Genomic DNA, 20098 nt, shown 5'->3' with positions numbered 1-20098 from the left:
TCCTGTGTATGCCCTGAATTAGACAACTGTCTTAAACCTCCATGGCTCCTACCTTCCCCAAGGAGAAGCTCCACACTCCTCAGCCTCCCATAAGCTACACTTCCTGCCTTCTTGCAGAGATAGATCTTCCCTAGTTCCCTGAAGGTATCCAGTTCTCCCAGGAGGGTTTCTGTCTTAAGGCCTTGGAGAACATCTCTTATATTTGAGCTGCCCTTCCAAGGAGGAGGAGCTGCATGGGTATTCTAGATTACTCCTGAGCAGGGTGAGTTTTGTCCTCATAGGTGGTTGAGGGTCCCTCTCCGAGGACACCCAGAAAATCCATGTCAGAACTGGGGCTCAGATTCCCACCCCCAGCCCACCTCTTGCCAAGTGTCCACTCAGAGACTCGAATATGCCAGCAGTTGCAAAAGAACAACAACAAAAAAGCCCTCTTTCTAGGCATTTACATTCAACTTAGGTATGTTACGAATTTTTAAAAGCTGCTTTTATAAAAGCTGGGACTATAAGCATGGTGGTATGTGCCTATAGTCCCAGCTACGCAGGAGGCTGAGGCAAGAGGATCGCTTGAGCCCAGGAGTTTGAGGGTGGTATTGTGCCACTGCACTCCAGCCTGGGCAAAGGAGCAAGACCCTGTTTTTTTTTTTTTTTTTTTTTAAATCTAGTTTTCCATCTTTTCTTAAAAAGTTGCAAGATCTGGCAACTGCGGGCTCGGGTTCCCTTCTTTCAGCACCTTCTCCAGTTTGCTCCCAGTCCTACCTCGTGGCTTCCCTCACCTGAGCCACCTGGCAGCTCTCCCTCTATCACTTTGCCTCTCCATGTCCACACAATGCGCTGTGCATGGGAGGATGGAGGAGAGACAAACCCCTAGGCAGCCACCTGGCGCTCTGCCTATGAAGGAGGGTCAGGCACAGCTGGAGTCATCCTGGGACAGAGGTCTGGGTTTGCCAGAACCTGGCTCAGACAGAAGCTCATGGATGGGAGGACACCTTGATTACTTGTGCAGGTGGGAGCCCCGGAGGGGCACACGGGAAAAGAGACAGATGGTGGCTCAGCTGCCTTCAGAGGGGGTTTTGGTGAAGTCAGATTGGCACACGAGGACAGGGTACCAGTATGGGGTGGAGCCTGCCCTCACCTATTCCCCACCTCTTTCCCCCATGCCAACCCCATTCCACCCAAACTTCTAAATGTGGGCTGGACCAATATTTTAAAATGAGGCTTTAAAGGACACTAAGTTAGTGACCTGTCGGGTGTCCCCTGAACCAATGGTATGTAATTGCTGTGGGCACTGACCAATCAGAACCTTAGAGACCCTTAGACCAATCAGAACCTTAGAGACCCTTGCTGTGCCCTAAGGAAGCCTCTGGTTTCTGGACAGTAAGGACATTCTGGAAATTCTGGTTGGGTTGGCCTGGAGTATTGAGGGGGCACCTGGAGGGCTCAGGACAATCACTGTTCCCTGTCTGTCCCTAGGCCCAGTATTTCAGTCTGTTAACAGCTCAAAGGGCCATTCAGCGTTCTGGCTGAAGGCCGGTTGTGGTCCTGCCCTCTATCCTTTGAAAAAAATAGAACGGGTCTAGAACTCCAGAAAAACCCCAGGGGCCTCCTCATTTTCAAGGATTTCTTTCTGTCCCTGCTGGCTTCCTCAGTCTCCCCTCCCTCCCCCACCACCAGCACCATCTCCAGGCCATTCTCCTGCCCAGGAGGAAATAGGACCCAGCCCACAGAGGTAGCCAGGACCCCAGGACATCCTGGCTCCAGATTTTTAAAAGAGAATAACAATAAAAACAGCCCAGAACAAAACAGTGCACTCTTGGAGCCAGCCCAAGCTCAAAAGGTTAAGGGAGATTCTGAGAAAAGAATTTCTTGGAAAGAGCCAGGGCTTTGCCAGGGCCTGGGATCTCCAGAGCTGTTGGAGGAATTTCTGAGAGGAGGCTGGAGGTAGGTGGGGCCAGGGGAGGCCCTGGCAGGCATAGGGGCAGAGGTCTGGCTGCTGCCACAAATACAGAGAAGACCCCAGCAGGGCCTGGGATGATCCTAAATTTGGCTCCACAATAAGAGGCGGCATCTGGGTGGGGCTCAGGCTTCCTCCCCAGGATCCTGGCTTTGTTTCATCATTTCAGGAACACGGCCCCACTGGTCCCAAGATAAAGCCCCAGCTCTTAGCTTGGCATCCAAAGCTACAGTCACCTCTCCAGCCTCACTGCCCATGCCCACCCCGCCAACACCAGGAACACTCTTCCCTCCCACATTCTCCCACCTGGCAAGTTCCTCCTCGCCCACAGCCCTGCTCCTGTCTCCGTAAAGCCTCTCCCACGGAACTGCACTTGCTTCCCATCTTCCCACAGTGCATTCTCCTGCCCACAAGCTGATCCACTGGGCGGGTGAGGGAACTGGCTTAGCGAGGGCAGGTGACTTGCCTGAGGTCATGCAGCAAAGTGACAATAGCTACCTTTGGTCTCGTTTCTCCCACCTCCCCTGGCGCTGGGCCCAAGCACTCACCACGAGAAATGGCCCCTCGGTCTGACAGAGGCGGATGATGATGACCAAGGGAACACAGAGCATGGAGGAAAGGGCCAGGCTCCAGCCCAGCCCGATGGCCCAGTTGGGGTACACGTATGTTTTGTTGTAGGTCAGGGGTACGTACTTGACGAGCGAGAAGATGAAACATCCCTGCGGAGAGGTGGGCGTGGTCAGAAGAGGGGTCCTGAGTTCTGGAGGGTGGGGGCTTCTGGGACCAGGACAGGTCTCAACCCAAGGGAAGGGTCTCTCTCCTTGGGAAAGGACTGGCTCAGGCCTCACACCATCTCTGCTGCCATAACGACCTCCCCCCGGTGCAGAGTAAGCCACTTCCCTGCTCAAAACCCTTTTCTGGCTCCCAGCGACAGCAGATACAGCCCAAGCTCCTCGGTGTGGCCAGCAGCATCAGCAGGAGCTGCGCCCCACTTCCTCCCTCATTTGCCCCAGCTCTCCCTCCATGCCCACACTCCAGCCACCCCGAAGAATTCCTTCTAGCTCCTCTGCCACTGGCCTCTGGGCCTTGGCATAGGCTGTTTCCTCTGCCTGGCCCTCTTTCCCCCTCATCTTGTTCTCATCCTAACTTCGCTCCACTGGGCCTGCCTTACTTGCCCAGGCACCACCCAGACCTCTCCTTCCAGAAAGCGAGTGGCTGCTAACCATCTCTTGGGCACACGTGTTCTGCCAGACTGAGTCTGACAGCAGGCACGTGTGCATCTTGTCCCGTTTCTTTAACACCCAGTGCAGCTCCAGGTACATATGGCAGGAACACAGTGAGTGCTAGCAGCCTAGATGAAAGCCTTTCTTCCCCCACTGCTGCCCTCCATCTCTATCTCTGAGCCGCCTCCATCTCTGCCTCTGAGCCACCCTCCGTCTCTGCCTCTGAGATGCCCTCCGTCTCTGTCTCTGAGCTGCAGGCAGCAGGGTGACCCTCGACTCAGTCCCCAGGGGCTTGGGCAACCGGGCCTTGCCCTGTTCAGTGTCCACAACCAGCCCTGGGTCCCTGCTAATGGCCAGTGGCCATCAGCATGCATGAGTGGTGGGGTGGGGTCAGCCCTGCACCTCCAAAGGAAGCAAAGCCCACCTTTCACTGTGAGAAGAGCATCTAAGGCTGGCTGGGGGCTCCTGGGGCTTCCGCTTCTAGCCAGAATGACAGCGTCTCTGAGGAGGGCCCAGGGTGGCTTTGGACTGGTCCACAATGTGACAATGGCCTAACTCTTCAACACCTCATAACTGGGATTTGACAGGAAGACACGTCTTTCTAAAGCAGAGTCAGTGGATGGGGCGAGGGCGAGCACTAGCCTGCAGCCACCTTTTACTGGGCACCTGCTGCACGCCTGGCCCTGCTGTTGTTCCTGTCCCTATATGTAGGGCTGTGGCTCAGATGAGTGATTCCCAAGAGATGCTGCCCTGGGCCCTCCCAAGCAGAAGGAGTTTGCAGCCTGCTTCCCATTCCTCCCCATGAGGGTGACCTCATCTCACCACCTGGGACTGCAGCCTGTCTCTGACTGTCTCTGAGCCGCCTCCTCGGCGAGGGAGATAAGGAAACTGAGGGTCAGAGCTGCTCACAAGCAAACAAAAAGCCAGGATGAGAACACGAGTGGGCCAACTAAACTCATCTCCAAAGATAAACCCGCCAACTCTTGTGGTTACTGGCTCTGACTGTTACTTATTTTTGTGGGGGAAAATCTGCACTTCGGAGAAAAAGGCCTCATGCATGTTAATTAACAGTAACAGTCTAAGGTTGTGAGCTGCCATCGGGGGCCTACTTCACAGTCTCCTGGTGTAACAAGTGGGGAAACTGAGGCCCACAGAGGGAAGTGACTTGCTTGATGTCATACCATGAGTTAGTAGTAACATCGACTTAGTCTGGCCTGACAGCAAGTCATGGAGGGGAGGGCCTATTTGTTCTCAGCACCTGGTTCCTAAATCCAAGGAATACTGGGCCATTTGTGCTCCCCAGAGTGGAGGTGAGGAAGGCAGGGTGGATGTTGTCTTCCTGCCTTATCGCCCATTGGCGATAAGCACCAATGGTCACGACTGATTGCAAACTCTGATGGCTTTGCCATGGAGGAATTCCCATTCACTGGGACCTTGGAGTGGGACCATGAAGCAGACCGCACAGGCAGGTGCCAAGGCCCACTCCAACGTGGTGGGCGAGAGCATCCTCATGGGAAGAACAACGTGGCACACCAGTACCCTTGGGCTTGGATGACTCCAAAGCTTCCCTATCCTTGGGAGAACCCAGGACTTCCCCTCTCTAAGCTACTACCCCCACCTCTCCATGGAAACACCCTATTTCCAATGGCTATGACCTCTCTACTAGACATCCCAAATGCCCTTCTTCTTCCCCAGTGACCCAAACTGAGCTCATGAGCTCTGGAAGGGTTTGGGGAAAGGATGTGCTTTTAATTCTGGATCCCCTGGATTTCTCAACAGGCCCCAGATATACCCTCCTCTTTCAGGATGTCTTGGCTCTGTACAGGCTGGCTCCTCTGCCAGGAATGCCCTTCCTGTTTTCTTCTCCTGACAAACTCCTACCCACCCTTCAAAACTCAACTCAAGCTAACCCCCTGAAGCAGCCTTCCTCCCCTCTCCCAGGCAGTGCTGAAGCTGGGTTTATTACAAGCCCACACTAAAGAGATGTGGCATGAAAGATGGTTTAGCAGGTGAAAATGTCAAGCCCTGGGGAGAAGAGGGCCAGAGCCACAGGAATGGAACTTACAACACAGAGAACTGGAGTGATCACAGCCCAGCTGTATTTCATCCAGGGCCCGGGCCGATAGCCGATCATGTCCTCAATACCATCATAAAGGTTATCACCACCTGCAAGAGACAGAGGATGACATGTGCTGACACAGCATCCAAGGCCAGCATCAGCGCAGCAGGGGCTCAGGGGCCATGAGGGAGGTTCTCTGGGACCTGATCCAGGCCTCTGCATCTCCACATCATGGATACCCAAGTATCCATGTATGGCAGAAAGAGACATTTACATGAAATTCAAATGTAACTCTGCATCTTTCATTTTTCTGGCAATCCTAGGCACACCCCAAACCCTAGGTGTGCAGTCTTAGGCACAGCCCGAACCCAAACCCAAGGCCTCAAGGAGGTGAAAAGGGACCATTCTGGGGCCTGCACAACCAAGTTCCAAGTGTGTGAAAGCATCTAGTCACACCTCGCACCATCAGCACCAGGAGGCTCTTCAGTGTGGCTACAGTGAGATTATTTCTGTGGTCTAGGTGGCGAGGGCCTACTGCTCAACTCAAATTGAATTCCCGTTAGTCTCCTCTGCTTCTGAAGCTTCTAAGTAAAGAAGCCCAAAGGAGGGCCTTGAGAAAGGACGTGAAAACATCTGTACTCACCATATAACCAGGCAATAACAAAACATTCAAAGAATGCAACCCACAAAAGGCATACACCGCTAGCTGCATAGTAGTCAAAGAGCTGAAACACATACATGCCACCCTGTGAAGAAAAAAACCACAGAAGGTCGATTTCCTACCTGGTCTCTAATTTCTTTCATATATAAAGAGCTCTGGCATATCAATAAGATAAAAAACCCAAGAGAAAAATGGGCAAAGGCTATGATGACCAGATACATATATAAAAAGATGCTCAACTTCATGTTTGACAAGTGTAATTAAAAACACATACACAGATAAATAAAAGCAAAATGACAGGTCCACAGGAACCTGCTTCCCAAGGAGATGTTTCACACCAAGTGCAGCTGACAGAGAAGACTCTAGGGACACCAGCTGCTCAGCAAGTGGCCCTGCAATCTGACTTCCATGGTGGGGGTTGTTACAAACACCTCCAGAAAAACACTTTTCCTTCTGGTAAGGAAAAATGGTGAAGTGAAGCCCTGAATTGGGTTTTCAGAGAATTGTTAAATGGGACCCAATCCTGGGGAACAGGGGAGGTGGGGGGCATGCAGGAGAGAGCGTGCCCTGGCTGATGCTGGGCTTCCACTCTTAGTACCATCTTCATCTCCTCTGGCTTGTCTCTTGCTAGACATGTCTTAGATGTTCCTGTTCCCTTCTGCTCTTTGCTTCTCTTGTCTGCATCTGCAATCACTCATCCTCCTGGCCCCTGCTCACCCTCTGAATAGTGCATGCTCCACCCCCCATCAACCCACACCCCCCAGGCCTCAGCTCTGTGGCAGGTGGCCTGGAAGGCGGTGCTCCTCTACGTGGTACTGCGCGATTTCCTGGGAGGCCTGAATTTACCCTTGAGAATGTCTCCACCTCCCCACAGGCCTGAGAAGGGCACACAGTCATGGGTGAACAAAGCTGTTGTGAAAATGGATTTCATCTGAAGATCCTCTTCCCGGGCCTAGCAGGACAGAGGGCAGCCGGTGGCCACAGTGTTGCCACGGCAACAGACAAAATAATTGGGTAGTTTGGGTCAGCTGTGGGCTCCTGAGCCTCCTCATGCTGCCCCCAGTGTTGGCCCAAGCAGGACCCCTGAATTGTGTGAGTCTGGGAGATGAAGCCCTCTTACTCAGCTATTGCCTCCACTATAGCCTTGAGGAGGGCACTGGAGCGCCAAGCTCGAAACACAAGTGAGAGAGCCACCTACCTCCGTCACCATCGTCAGCCCCAGCAGGTAGCTGATGCTACACACGAAGGCAATGAAGATTTCCCGACGATAACCCTTCCTTAGGAAGGATGGGTAAAGATCAACCAAGGATGTGATCTGTCCTTCGACTTCAACAAACTGAGGAGGGGAAGAGAGAGCTGGTGAGCGGCCGATGCTCAGGACACCCTTGCCTGCTGCAAGGAGGGAAGGCCCCAGGCACACACAATGCAGGAGCACAGGAGACCAGCCTTGTGTCCAGAACTGGCCTGTGAGATCAAGTCCAAGTGTGGGAGCCTGGCCCCGCTGGCTGTGCCTGGGCAGTTCTGCCTGCCATTCCTTGGAGCCAGATGCTACAACGTGCAGTTATCCATACCCAGCTCCCCAAATATTCCACATCTCTGCATCCTCACTTAGGCTGTTTCTGCCGCCAGAATGCCTTTCCCCACCCTCCAAAGCTCAGCCCGAGAACAACTGCACCTCTGAAGCCAGTGCTGACCCTCTGCTCTGGCACATCCAGGGGCATGAATGTGTTGCCATAACAACCTCCCTCATTGATCTCCACCCTCTTAAAAGATAAGGTTGGTATCACACTCACTTTTGGGCCTTGAATGCTGAGCCCAGCCAGACACACTGGCTACTCAGCACATGTGATGAACAGATGGACCTTAGCATCAACTTGCTTGGCAGCTCAGGGGAAGTCTGAGCCTCAGTTTCCCCATCAGTGGAATGGCAGGCAGTTCAGGTCAGATTCACACAGTGGCTTTTAACCCTTTGGGGATCATGGGCCCATGAGAGGACTTTGCATGTGTGCACACGCTGTGTGTAATCACCTGCTGCCTGGGACTCCAGGATCCCACCCCTGGGCTTCCAAAGGTAAAGAAGCTGATTGGAAAAGGCCCCTCTGTAGGCAACATTCCAGGGTGATTCTCAGTCTTCCTAAACCTTTCCATCTCTGTGCCTAACCATTGATCTTGGGGGTCATTCCACATCATTACACAGAAAGCTGCCTCATTTTGTAATTGATAAAACTCCACCCTGTGGGTAGGCATTGCCATTGATCTGTTGCCCAGCGGATGGTCTACAGACTCGACTCTTTGTCTCCTTCTGTGCGAAGGCACCTGTGCACATGTGCCTGCAGCACAGCCTCAGAAGAGAAGCTTTGGGGTTAAAGAGCACATAGCAGCACTTTAAATTTGGATGGCTACACCCAAACTTCCCTGCCAGCCAACACACCCTCCAAGGCCTATCTGATTCCTTCAAAAGTTGAAGAGCTAATCCAACCTGGACCCAGCTGTTCTTTCATCTGAACGAGGCTTTGGGGAAGGACGTTTCCCCGGCATTCCTACCAGACAAATCTAACCCCTTCCTCCTTTGGGACACATCGCAGGACAAGCCAGGGAAGGAACAAAGAAGGAGAAATTCCTTGGGTGTGATGAAGGGGGCCGGAGAGATGAGACTGCCTCCAGTAGGAGGCTCTTGAGAGGGACCCAAGAGAAGGGACTGCTTTTTTGACCTCTGACTGATGTGTCTGCTGAAGGGGTTTTGAACCTAAATAGCCACTGAATTACAGCAAACTTGCAGCTCAAACGCTAAACTTCAAAAGGAGTTAAAAACAAAAGTTCTTTCCTTTTTTGAGATGGGGAAATTAAAGACAGGAAGGGCCAGTGTCACCGTGAATCAGGGCTGAGACCAGCACAAATCCCCATTTCTGAGTTCTCTGCCCTTCTGGAGAACACCATGCTTCTCCACCAGCCTCTTCAGTCCTCCCTCGCTCAACAGTTGTGCGACTGGCTTCTCTGAGCCTCACTTTCCTCTGTGAAATGGGAGTATCTTGCCCACTTGGCAGGGATGTTGAGAAAGATTTGAAATGATTAGGGTAAATTTGCAAGTGGAAGATAACTGTTAACCCATGTCAGTGGGCTGGGTGAGCTCCCTGGGTGCAGCAGGAGTGGCTTCCAACTCTCATCTCCTCTCACAATTTGTTAAAAAACCATGTCCCACCTGGAGGCAGTGGCTCATACCTGTAATCCCAGCACTTTGGGAGGCTGAGGTCGGCAGCTCACCTGAGGTCAGGAGTTCGAGATCAGCCTGGCCAACGTGGCAAAACCCCATCTCTACTAAAAATACAAAAATTAGCCAGGTGTGGTGGCCCCCACCTACTTGGGAGGCTGAGGCACGAGAATCATTTGAACCCAGGGGGTGGCGGTTGCAGTGAGTGAAGATCGTGCCACTGCACTCCAGACTATCTCAAAACAAACAAAAAACCGTGTCCCTCTTGGGTAGCCTGGATGGCAATAGGCATCTGCCTCCAGGCTGACTTCTCTACCCTGTCTCACCAAGAAGCACACAGCAGTATGACAGCTCTTAGGCCAGACAGACTGCTCCCACCAATGGTAGGAACACCTGATGAGCCAGGGTTACGCCCCCTGCTCCCCTGCCCAGGACGCAATGACATCAGCAGGAGGCCTCTGTCTTTTCGCTGTAGGTCTCCATACTTCCGACAGGAGGAAGTTATTTTGGGGGATTCAAGCGGAAGGCCAATGGGGACAAACTAGCAGATAAGTGACAGTTTCTGAGGACAGGCAGACCGGGCGTCAAGCCCTTAACTAGCTGTGTGGAGCCCTGGCTAAGTTCTTGGTCTCTCTAAGCCTCAGTTTCCTTGGCTATAAGAAGGGTCATAATAGTAGCCAGGCATCGCAACACCGCAGCTTAAGGAGCTCATGTAAAAAAGCCAGGTGCAGGGCCGGCAAGCGGGCAGACTGGGGAAGTCAGCGTTAAATGGGGACAGAGGTTCCATTTGGGGAGAGGAAGAAGTTCTGGAGATGGATGTTGGAGACGGCTGCACAATGTGTGAGGGTACTAATGCCACTGAGCTGTGCACTTAAACCTGGTCAAGATGGTAAATGTGTGTATTACCCCAAACACACGCACACACACATACACACACACACACACACACACACAGGAGAAGCCTGCCCTGAGGCCTGGCACCCAGTGAACACCTCTCAAGTTGGGGGGGAGGCTCTGAACCTGTCATAGTGCTGGTGGTGGGTGAGGCACACTGCTGGCATCTGCAAAACCTTCCCCATTTCCCCAAGTTCACAAAGCAAATAGATGCAAAGGAGGAAGTCCAACCAGTGCCACCAGATTCCCATCCTGATTCCCTGGGACACGGGGCCTGGGAGTCCAGTGACAGGTTCAGTTTCCACCCTTGTCCCTGGCAGGTCATCTAGCTGCTCTGAGTCTTGAGTTCCTTGCTCTGCAAAGCAGGAGGAATGGCTGTGAGGGCCCACCGCATTCTCTATGTGTGCCACTGGCATGGGGCCTCCCTGAGAGATGCCGTGTCCTCCACCAGGCCCTACCTCCTGAGGAGAAAATCTAATGAGTGACCACCTCCATCTGCTCAGGGAGCTGTTTCCAAAGCCCAAGTGGCCTATTTTAGGCCCGTGAAGATGTCATGCCTTGTAACTTATTAACCTCTGTTTTTGTTTTTCTCTTTCACTTAGAGCTCTGGAAGAAGTTATAAAAGCCATTTGCTTAGGGCCTCCAAGGCCAAACTTGTAAGGTCGGTTGCCTCGCTGGGAGCTCGGACACGCCCATCCCTCTCCTCCCCTGAAATTACTCGGCACTAGGCGTCTAGCTTTGCCACGCCCACCTCTGCACGCAACACTAAACTCTGCACTCGGCACCTAGCCTCGCCATGCCCACCTCTGCACTCAACACTAAACTCTGCACTCGGCACCTAGCCTGCCTTGGAAATCCCCTCTGCACTCAGCACCAGGATCTGCACTCGACACTAAACTCTGCACTCGGCACCTAGCCTGCCTTGGAAATCCCCTCTGCACTCGGCACCAGGATCTGCACTCGACACTAAACTCTGCACTCGGCACCTAGCCAGCCGTTGGAAAACCCGCCAAAATTTAAAAGAAGCCCCGCCAAAACCTGCCCAATAGTGCATTGCCCCGTCCAGCCCACTCACTGGAAATCCCGCCTACCTACCTACAGCAGCCAGCCAGTGCACGTCCTGTCCTCCACAGCCAATCAGAGCGCCTTCCCTCCCTATATAACCCCACGCCTGAGGCGAAACTTCTCTGGCCCCATTTCCCTGGACCATAGAACCTTGCCCGGGGGCCGAATAAATTGGCCTCTAATTGTTCTCAGTTTCTTTCATTTTAAACTCGGCAATAAGCCTTACAGAGAATTAAACCTTACAAAACTCATTAACTAGGAATGATTAATGGAGTCCTCCTGCTTGTTTACTTAGCTCAAGTCCATCTACAACTGCAGGAGGATTTTGCTTTCCGTCTCCCTAATGTTTTCGTTCTGTCTTCTCTGCTAATCCTGCCCCCTTCTCTGCCAAATCCCCGCCCTGCTCTTGACCTTGCTGGCTGGCCGCCTTCTGTCTCTGGACTCGCCCTCCTCTGCCTGACCTTCAGAGATTTCTCCTCTACCAAGTTCTGGGGACCCTCCTGGGACACTGGCTTTGAAGACTGTGGCCCGTGGGGAGGGGGACAGAGGGCTTTCCCACCTTGGCTGCAGGCTTCAACCTCTCAGGGGGTCTCAGTTGCTCAAAAGCTTCTCAAGAGTCATTCAGACCCCCAGACCCCGACTACACCGTCTTCATCCTGCCTGCTTCTCAGTGGCCCACCTGCATGGTGCTGTCTGCGAGACTCCTGCTGGCCTGAGTGCACGACCCGCCTGCCCCACATGCGATTAATTCTCTACTCCTGGAGTCATCATGTCTGTGCTCTAAACTGTCGTTTCAACAAGACCCTGTCAAAAACACACCTATTTCCAGGGAAAGGGGCCCAGGAGCTCAAGTGAATTGTCCTCTGAGCGCCGCTGACTGCACCAGGCACGGGCTGCTCTACAGTCAGATGCGGCACTCAGTGGCTCTCACTGGCATTCCCTGGCCGTGAGTCACCTAGTGGAGGCCCAAGCCCTGGAGGGGTGGGATGTGGGGTTCAGAAGTGCAGGAAAGAGCTCAGTGGAGATAAGAGTCCTGCCTTGGGAGGGCAGAAGCCAGGACAGCCTGAGGTCAGGGCGGGTTTGTGCAAGGCTCCCTGCCTGTGCTGTTTACGCTCGGGAGGGAGCCAGAGCTTAGCCCCTCGCATGCTCCCGGGAACACAGAATCCCGAGTCTGGCGTAGGCTTCTCCTGAGCACTTGCAACTGATTACCATAGTCCAATGATCAGCTCACACAGAAATGTTGGTCCCTTGTCTGACTCGCCCATCTGCCACGTCCTCCTGCGCCCAGCCGGACACTCCATTGGAGCGCATCGTGACTTATGAGTCACGACCTCCAATTCCTCATTTGTGGCTTGACTAACCACGCACCCTGGTTGTTCCTGTCCCCTTGCTGGGGACCCTGCGCCTTTTCTACTCCTGGGGCCCCGGAGGAACCCTTGAAGCTGAAGTGCCGGAAGTCTGACTGGAGTGGGGAAGGGGGTTGACCACCTCCCAGACGGAATAAGAAGGCTGTCCCAGAGTCAGGTTCCCCACAGGGGCAGTTGCCCGAGGGCCATCCCCAGACTTATACGCACCTGGCTATCCAGTCCAAGCAAGAGAAGCATAATAAAAAAAAGAATGGACCAAAACGTGGGCAGCGGCATCATTGTCACAGCTTTTGGGTAGGCAATGAAGGCCAGGCCAGGACCTAGAAAGGAGAGAAAATGGGGAGGGGCACAGGGGAGGAGACATCAGCCACCAAGCCATTGGGAACCCCAGGCTCACACAAAGACACTCAGAATCAAATGCAGCGGGGAGCCAGGTCTGAACTCTGGCCTGGGGAAAGAGACCAGGCCTGTCTCGCTTTCGGGTGGGACACGCTGGGGCTCAGGCGGGGCCCGGTTTTAGCATCTGTCTCCTACGCAGCACATACGGCCTCCTCACAAACCAGCATCCATCAGGGCGTGGTTATTTGGGGTAGGATGCAGATGGAGCCCGGGGCTCAGTCTGCAGGGACACAGGAAAGGGAGGATCCCCCCACCCCAAAGCAAAGCCATCGTGTCGAGAGCTTTTGCTGGAAGGAGGTGGGGGAGTGTGGTGGTGACCTGACCACCCACAGTCTCCTTTACAAAGTGAAGGTTTCTATTTTTGAGTTAACAGCTAAAACACCATAGGAGTGGAAAGAAAAACCAATACAAAACCATGCCCATATGTCCAATAGGGGGCATGTCTCTTCAGAGGTGCATCTGCAGGGCCCTCCCTGGCAAGGTCAGTACCCACAAGGTCAAGGTTAGGCCAACCAGGGCCCAGAGCTGAGGGAACGTTGGCGCAGGAGCAGGGTTCCAGGCCTGCAAGCCCTGGGGCTTGCATCCAAATCTTCCTCCCCCAGTTTCCTTTTTGAATCACCCCATACTCTCTCAGGGCCTCAGTGTCCCCCCACCTGAAAAGTGAGGAGCAGGCGGCCGTAAATGACTTACAAAGAGCCTTCCTGTGTTGATTTTCAGAGGTGGGTGTCATGTCCCTAGAAACAGGGTCTGGGTCTCAAAAGAGGGGATCTGGACAGAACCTGAGGCAGCGCTGGAGAGATGGGAGCTCTGCCAGCTGAGGGGTGCCTCTGATGGGAGACGTTCTGGAGACAGAAAGAAATGTCTCCTCCTGTCCCCAGCCTGCCTGAAAGCGGATGCCAGCGCAAAGAATTTAGCTGTTAACTGAGACCTGTGGGTCTGAGAAGCGAGGGCAGCAAAAGATAAAGTAAAATCCACAATTAAAAAAAAAAAAAAAGTCAAGAAGCAGGAAACAAAATGGGCCAGAGCAGAAGTTGTTCAGCAGGGATTAGAAACCAGATGAATGGCTTAAGAATGAAAAACAAAAAGCAAAACTCAGCTTTACAATAAATCGGAACCAGAAACCACATTATACGGTGTTAACACCCCCCAGTGTGGCAGGGAAGGGTGCGTCCTTTTACAATCCAGAGAAAACCCGACCAAAATACATCCTTGGGCAGCGACAGGGTGGTTGGTCACTGAGATGCTGGAAAACCCCCCAGGAGTGGGGGTTTACTGAGCCCAAAACTGCTCAGAACATGCCCAAAGGAACCGGGGCCAGGTTCAGAAAAATACGGCCCCCAGGACCCGGTGAGTTGGCTCTGGAATCAAAGTTGAAGTTGGAGTCAAAAGCCTCGGCGTTTCCACCCAGGCTGGGGCCCTGCTGCCCCCCGCCCCCCAGTGCATCGGCGCTGGCCCTGACTGGTCCACACTGAAAGAGAAATCGAGTCCAGCCAGCTGCGAGACAGATGCAAAATGGGCCCCCACACCCCCACCCGCCGGGGACATTGTGAAGATTCTCAATTCGCTCGTTTCTGTATTTCAGTTTTGCCTTTCTCAAGCCAGCCTCCAGGAGAGGGTCTGTGTGTCTTTCTCTAGACGTGCATGGTGAACTCAAGAGAGAGAAGTCCAGGAGACATAACCCAGCCACTCTGAGAACCTCTGGATGCCTCTCCGCTAGAAGACAGTGTGCCATGCTACGTCTTGTTTGCACTCCGTTAGCCTAAATAATTATCTTGTTCAAATGCACTTCGCTCAATATGGTGCTTGTTAAAAGCTTATTAGAGAAATAATCACCCTTGATGTGCCGGCTGTTCAGACATCACCGTGGGGAATAAATGACAAGGTGTTTGAAGTGGATGGGAGGAAGAAACAACTTAGATTGACAATATATGTGTCTATGAAAGTACCTAGTTGTCCACGGAGGAAGATCTATTGTATGTGTCTATCTGTATCTCCCACTGCCAAATTCACTCCATACTCCTGGAGATTTCCCACTCAATTGCAATTGCTTTGCAAGCCCTCAGCTGAAAGCAAGCCATCTGCAGAGGAGGTAGAAATCGTCTTTGGCTCCCCCTCACCACTCTAACTGCCAAACTCCCAAAGGGGTGTGGGGACTTCTGGAGTTACATTCTGTGTTCTCAGTCTCTGGCCTGCTTTGGGGGGCTCTTTGGGCCGGGTGCGGGGAACATCTGAGGGTCCACATTGGAAGCAGGGACAGTGGAGAGGAGTGTGGGGGTGCTGTGTGGATTTGCCAGGGTGGTCCTGCAGTGCTGTCAGGGTGAAAGACGGGGCTGGGCAGTGCAGGGCTCTGCCAAGCAAAGAAGGCAGTGAGGAGGGGCCGGGGGCTCTGCGAGGCCACAGGGGCCCAAACAAATTCTCACACTGGAAGGCCGGAGGTTGCTGCATGTGTCCAGTGTGGGGCAGGTGGCAGGAGAGGGAACTTTACGTAAGAAGGCCTGTCCAGCATGTGACAGGTGGAGAAACAGTGGACAGCGTGTTCAGAAAGTCCTGCTGTGGCCCCACCTAGCCCAAGCAAAGCCTTTGCTCGGAGGCTGCTGGTCTCCTCATCTGAGAAGGGAACATCTGGATGCATGGTGCTGAGGTGCTTTCTGACCCTCCAATGCTGGGGCTCTAGGACTCAGGGACCAGGACGTTGCTTCATGTTCCAAATACAGATGGCACAGGAGGTCAAGGGCAGTGGAAGGGCGGGGCCTCTGGCTGTATCTGCTCCTAGTCAGACACAAGATGGTCCCTGAAGTTAACAACCCTCATGCTTTCCCATCAGCTTGGAAGGAGCCTCAGCCCAGGACCCTTGCCTGCCTCCAGGTGGCCCCAAAGAGGTTGTAAGAAATGAGGACATGGATGGTGTGGGGCTGGGGGCCCGGCATGTAAAGTAACAAAACCAACTGATGACCACCCTCTAAGTGAACTGTGCAGGGCCAGGAAAGGGTGAAGAGGCCAGAAAGGTGGACTTGGAGGACCCTGGAAGCCTGAGAGAATCCCATAACCCAAGCCACTGCAATTAAAGCTGCAGGCCCAGGACCTCAAACAGTCACGGCCAAGTCCCAGAATCAAGGCACCTGAGAGGCTGCGGATCCTAACAACTGAAGACCCTATAATTCTCAGGTTCCAGAATCACCTTGCTGGAACGCTGGGATCCCAGATTCCTAAGGTCCCCATCTGTGCAGAGTCCGTGATTCTAAGATACTATCGTCCTCCATGTCTGTGACTCCAGGTAGCCCGAGGAATAGTGCCTGGCCAACAGGGCTCACGCCCCGAGGGGTGACACTGTGCTTATAACCCACCCCCAATTGGATCTGCCACCATCCCAGTAGGTTGCCCCCTCCCCTGCTCCCTCCCCTCACACGCTTCGCCCAGTGCCTACGGTGGTGCCTGACACAGAGTGGGGACTCGTTCACAAGATATCGGTGGAATGGATGAATGCGTCTGCTTAGAGGGAGCGCGCTGGGAGCAAAGTGCAAAATACAGAAACCAAGGCTGAGAAGGTGGTGATGGAATGCCGATTGGTGGCTGACTTGGGCCTGAGTTAGGAAAGTGGTTTCTGTTGTGGAAACCAGGAGTTTGCTGGGGAAGGAGTGGGGAGCGGGGAAGACCACACTAAGGTAGCTAAAAATTCCCCAACTTAACCACCCCCCATGCTTTTGCCACCCCTTGGGCCAAATTGCAATAAAAATGTTTAAAATTTGGCTTTTGTACTCTTTGATATTTGGGGGACGTCTTGGTGGGGGGGGTCCATTTTAGAAACCAGGCTCGTCCCCCCCCAAAGCCCCTTGGGGTCTGGCTTCATGCCTGCAGTACTTGGCTTACACACTAGGTGGCAGTGCCCACCACCACTGCCACCGATACCACCGTACCTGACTCAGCCACATCAGCAATGTCCACCCCTTGCTCTTGTGCCATGAAGCCCAGGATGGAAAAAATTGCGAAGCCAGACACAAAACTGGTACCACTGTTCAGGCATCCCAGCAGCATACAGTCCCTAAGTTACACATATGTCAGGGAGCAAGTTAATTCACAACACAAGGAAGCCACGCTCCCTACTTCTCTTTTTCTTTAAACATCATCATCATTTCTAAAGTCCACCAGGCCCGCCGGTGCAACACTTGCCTGTACGAGTTGTACTTGTACTTGTTGTAGCTCCCCAGTGAGGTCATGGCCCCCAGGCAGATGGCATAGGAGAAGAATATCTGGGTCCCAGCATCAATCCACACCTATGAGGGGAGGGAGGTGGCAAGGAGAGAGGGGGGCTGTTAGAGCTGGCTTCCTGGATGGAGGAAGCAGTGAGAGTTATGTCCGCCTGGTGATGGCCTGGGGCTGGGACCTTGCACGTGCTAATGGAACATTTATCCTAGAATCCAAAGGTGCCTTTCAAGGCAATATTGAACTGCAAAGAGCCCCAGAAATCAAACACCCCACCTCCCAGTGACCTAGTATCAGGTTGAGAGGCTTCAGAGGCAGATGGATCTGGATTCCAACGCTGGAATGACAGTGGGCAAGTAAGTATCACTCCTGCAGCCTCAGTTTTCACATCTAGAACATGGGCTTCACGGCCCTACCCCATAGAGCTATTTTCCAAGTTCAAAGAATGGAGACTCAGCCCAGTGCCAGTTACATGGCAAGGCCATAAGTCAAGGCTGCTATCACCACCATCGATGTTACTGCTTGTGCAACCCTGAGTTAGAATGTGAAAGGAGGTTCCGAGGGACGGTGCAGGCAGAGCTGCTCTCCAGAGTCTTCACCAAGCAGCTCTGGAGGGCCAGGCAGCCACCTTCCCAGCTGCACTCTGAGGCTGGCCACCCGCTTTCCTACCTGTGTCCTGACCAGGGGGAATGGTGGTGGGGAGGGAGAGCAGAGGCCTTTGGGAAGCAACTGAAAGGCCCTGGGGATATGGGTCCTCAAACAAACTCAGAAAATCTCCCAGGGATTTCTCCACCTCCCTGAGGTCACAAGGTTGAGTACTGGAAAGTGGGCTTTCCATATCTGAATTTCACTCTCAGCCAAGAAAGCCTGCAGCTCTCCAGGCCCCAACTCTCCCACCCACAGGATGCAGCAGCCCTTGCAGCTGCAGTGAGCAGAAGCTGGGTCTGGCAGGGAGACTTGCTTATTGGAAGATTTCTCCCCCTTATCTGGTACAGGGCCTAAAGCAGCCTCAGGGGTCCTTGACATGAAGAGAGACGCACACAGCTAGAGAGGTCCGTCAGCACTGTGGACAGACACACACACCACAGGAAAGTACCAGGGGCCGGTGGCCCAGCTAGACCTGTGCACTTAAGAACCATGGAAGAGGTGCTGCCAGTGGCCTCTGCACCCTGCCCTGTCTTGCACTGGCCCAGCCCTGGGTGGGAGGGAGGATGGTGTGTCCCAGTCCCGCAGTACCTGTGGGTCCTCGAGGCGGGTGATGTCAGGATACAGATAGAACTTGATGCCTGCGCCCGCGCCGGGCAGCGTCAGCCCTCGGACCAGCAGCACCAGGAGCATGGCGAATGGGAAAGTGGCTGTGAAGTAGACGACCTGCGAGGGTGAGAGGGATTCAGGGGGCCATGGGCATCACCTGCTGCTGCTAAGTCTGAGCATCCTCTCAGAGGGCAAGGGAGAGCACTGATCAGGAGCAGGGGTTTGGGAGCCAAGTTTGCTGTCTCACTTGCTGTGTGGCCTTCAGCACATTGCTTAACCACTCTGGGCCTCAGTTGCCTCATCTGTAATCTGGCAGTATACAGGTACCCATTTCACAGATTTCTTTTTTTGTTTTATTTTATTTTATTTTTGAGACACAAGTCTCGCTCTGTCACCCAAGCTGGAGTGCAATGGTATGATCTCGGCTCAAGGCAACCTCTGCCTCCTGGATTCGAGTGATTCTCCTGCCTCAGCCTCCTGAGTAGCTGGAATTACAGGCACCTGTCACCACACCCAGCTAACTTTTGTATCTGTAACAGAGACAGGGTTTCACCAGGTTGGCCAGGCTGGTCTCGAACTCATGACCTCAGGTGATCCACCTGCCTCGGCCTTTCAAAGTGCTGGGATTACAGGCGTGAGCCACTGCACCTGGCAGATTTCTTTCTTTTTTTAAAACAGAATCTTACTCTGTTGCCCGGAGTGCAGTGGTGCAATCTTGGCTCACTGCAGCTTCTGCCTCCTGCCTCAGCCTCCCAAGTAGCTGGGATTACAGGTATGCGCCACCATGCCCGGCTAACTTTTGCATTTTTAGTAGAGATGAGGTTTCACCATGGTGGCCAGGCTAGTCTTGAACTCCTGGCCTCAAGTGATCTACCCACCTTGACCTCCCAAAGTGTTGAGATTATTGGCATGAGCCACTGCGCCCGGCCCACCTCACAGATTTACTGAGATTATATGAAAAACATCCTATAGATAATTTGTCCCAGGCACCATCTCAGCACAAAACATAGTGGTAGATAAGACAGAAAACAAATTCCTATCTCCATGAAACTGACATGCCAGTGGGTAGAGATGGAAAATGCAAGATCAGAGAGTAAGCTATCAAGTGTGTACGTACTCCATAGAAGGCCCAGCCCAGTGGTCGCAACCATGGCATGTGCCCATGGCATGCAGATCACATTAACTAACAACTAATTACAACCTTAGTATAATTCCTATGGTTAGGGGTCAGATAAGCATGAGTTCGAATCCCAGTTCTGTCCTCTCATTTGCTGTGTGATCTTAGGCACGTTGCTTCACTTCTCTGGGCCTGCTTCCTCATGAACAGAATTCAGATAAGAGTAATAGAAGCCCCGCAACAAGGGTTGAGGCAAGGATTCAATGGGATGATGCTGGTCACACTGCCACTCAGTATGTGCTCCACAAAGGGGGCCTGCTGTTGACACTGATTTTGCTGGAAGGAAGGATGGGACCTTCAGGGAAGAAAATGAGGTATCTCAAAGGCCCTTAACTGGGAATGGAAAAGGCTCCCCACTTCTCTGGGCCTCTGGGAGACCCATGGCCTTCCCTTGGCATGTTCCAGACAGGCCAAGATCAGGTGTGAGGTGGGGACTAGAAATGATATGGCCATCTGCTCCCAAGGACCTTCTCTCCTCCTGTCCTGTAAGTGCTGTTTGTGGCTTCAGTTCTCACAGATGGACTTTCCCATCTTATCCAACACAAGGAGTTTCCAGACAGGGTGGATGCCTGCGAGGAGCATGAAGGTGCCTGGCTGGCTGAGTGGACAGTTAGATCCTAGTGTACCAGGCAGGGCACTG

General features: G+C 53.2%; 1 protein-coding gene across 6 annotated transcripts in view; it reads right to left on the bottom strand.

Annotated features, from left to right (window-relative positions):
• The window catches only part of SLC6A6 (solute carrier family 6 member 6), an 84610-nt gene that overhangs the window by 4921 nt on the left and 59591 nt on the right, over positions 1 to 20098 (bottom strand). For all 6 annotated transcript variants that reach the window (XM_074404093.1, XM_010336928.3, XM_074404094.1 and 3 more), the window contains 8 exons: positions 18264 to 18398; positions 16995 to 17098; positions 16742 to 16866; positions 12636 to 12748; positions 7093 to 7230; positions 5877 to 5979; positions 5240 to 5340; positions 2500 to 2670 (listed from right to left, as the gene is read on the bottom strand). In XM_074404093.1, coding sequence (XP_074260194.1) covers positions 2500 to 2670; positions 5240 to 5340; positions 5877 to 5979; positions 7093 to 7230; positions 12636 to 12748; positions 16742 to 16866; positions 16995 to 17098; positions 18264 to 18398 — 990 coding nt within the window. The remainder of the gene's footprint in view (positions 1 to 2499; positions 2671 to 5239; positions 5341 to 5876; positions 5980 to 7092; positions 7231 to 12635; positions 12749 to 16741; positions 16867 to 16994; positions 17099 to 18263; positions 18399 to 20098) is intronic.

This window comes from Saimiri boliviensis, chromosome 8, assembly GCF_048565385.1.
Source record: "Saimiri boliviensis isolate mSaiBol1 chromosome 8, mSaiBol1.pri, whole genome shotgun sequence".
Taxonomy (NCBI): Eukaryota; Metazoa; Chordata; class Mammalia; order Primates; family Cebidae; genus Saimiri; species Saimiri boliviensis.
This window is presented reverse-complemented; position numbering and strand designations above follow the sequence as displayed.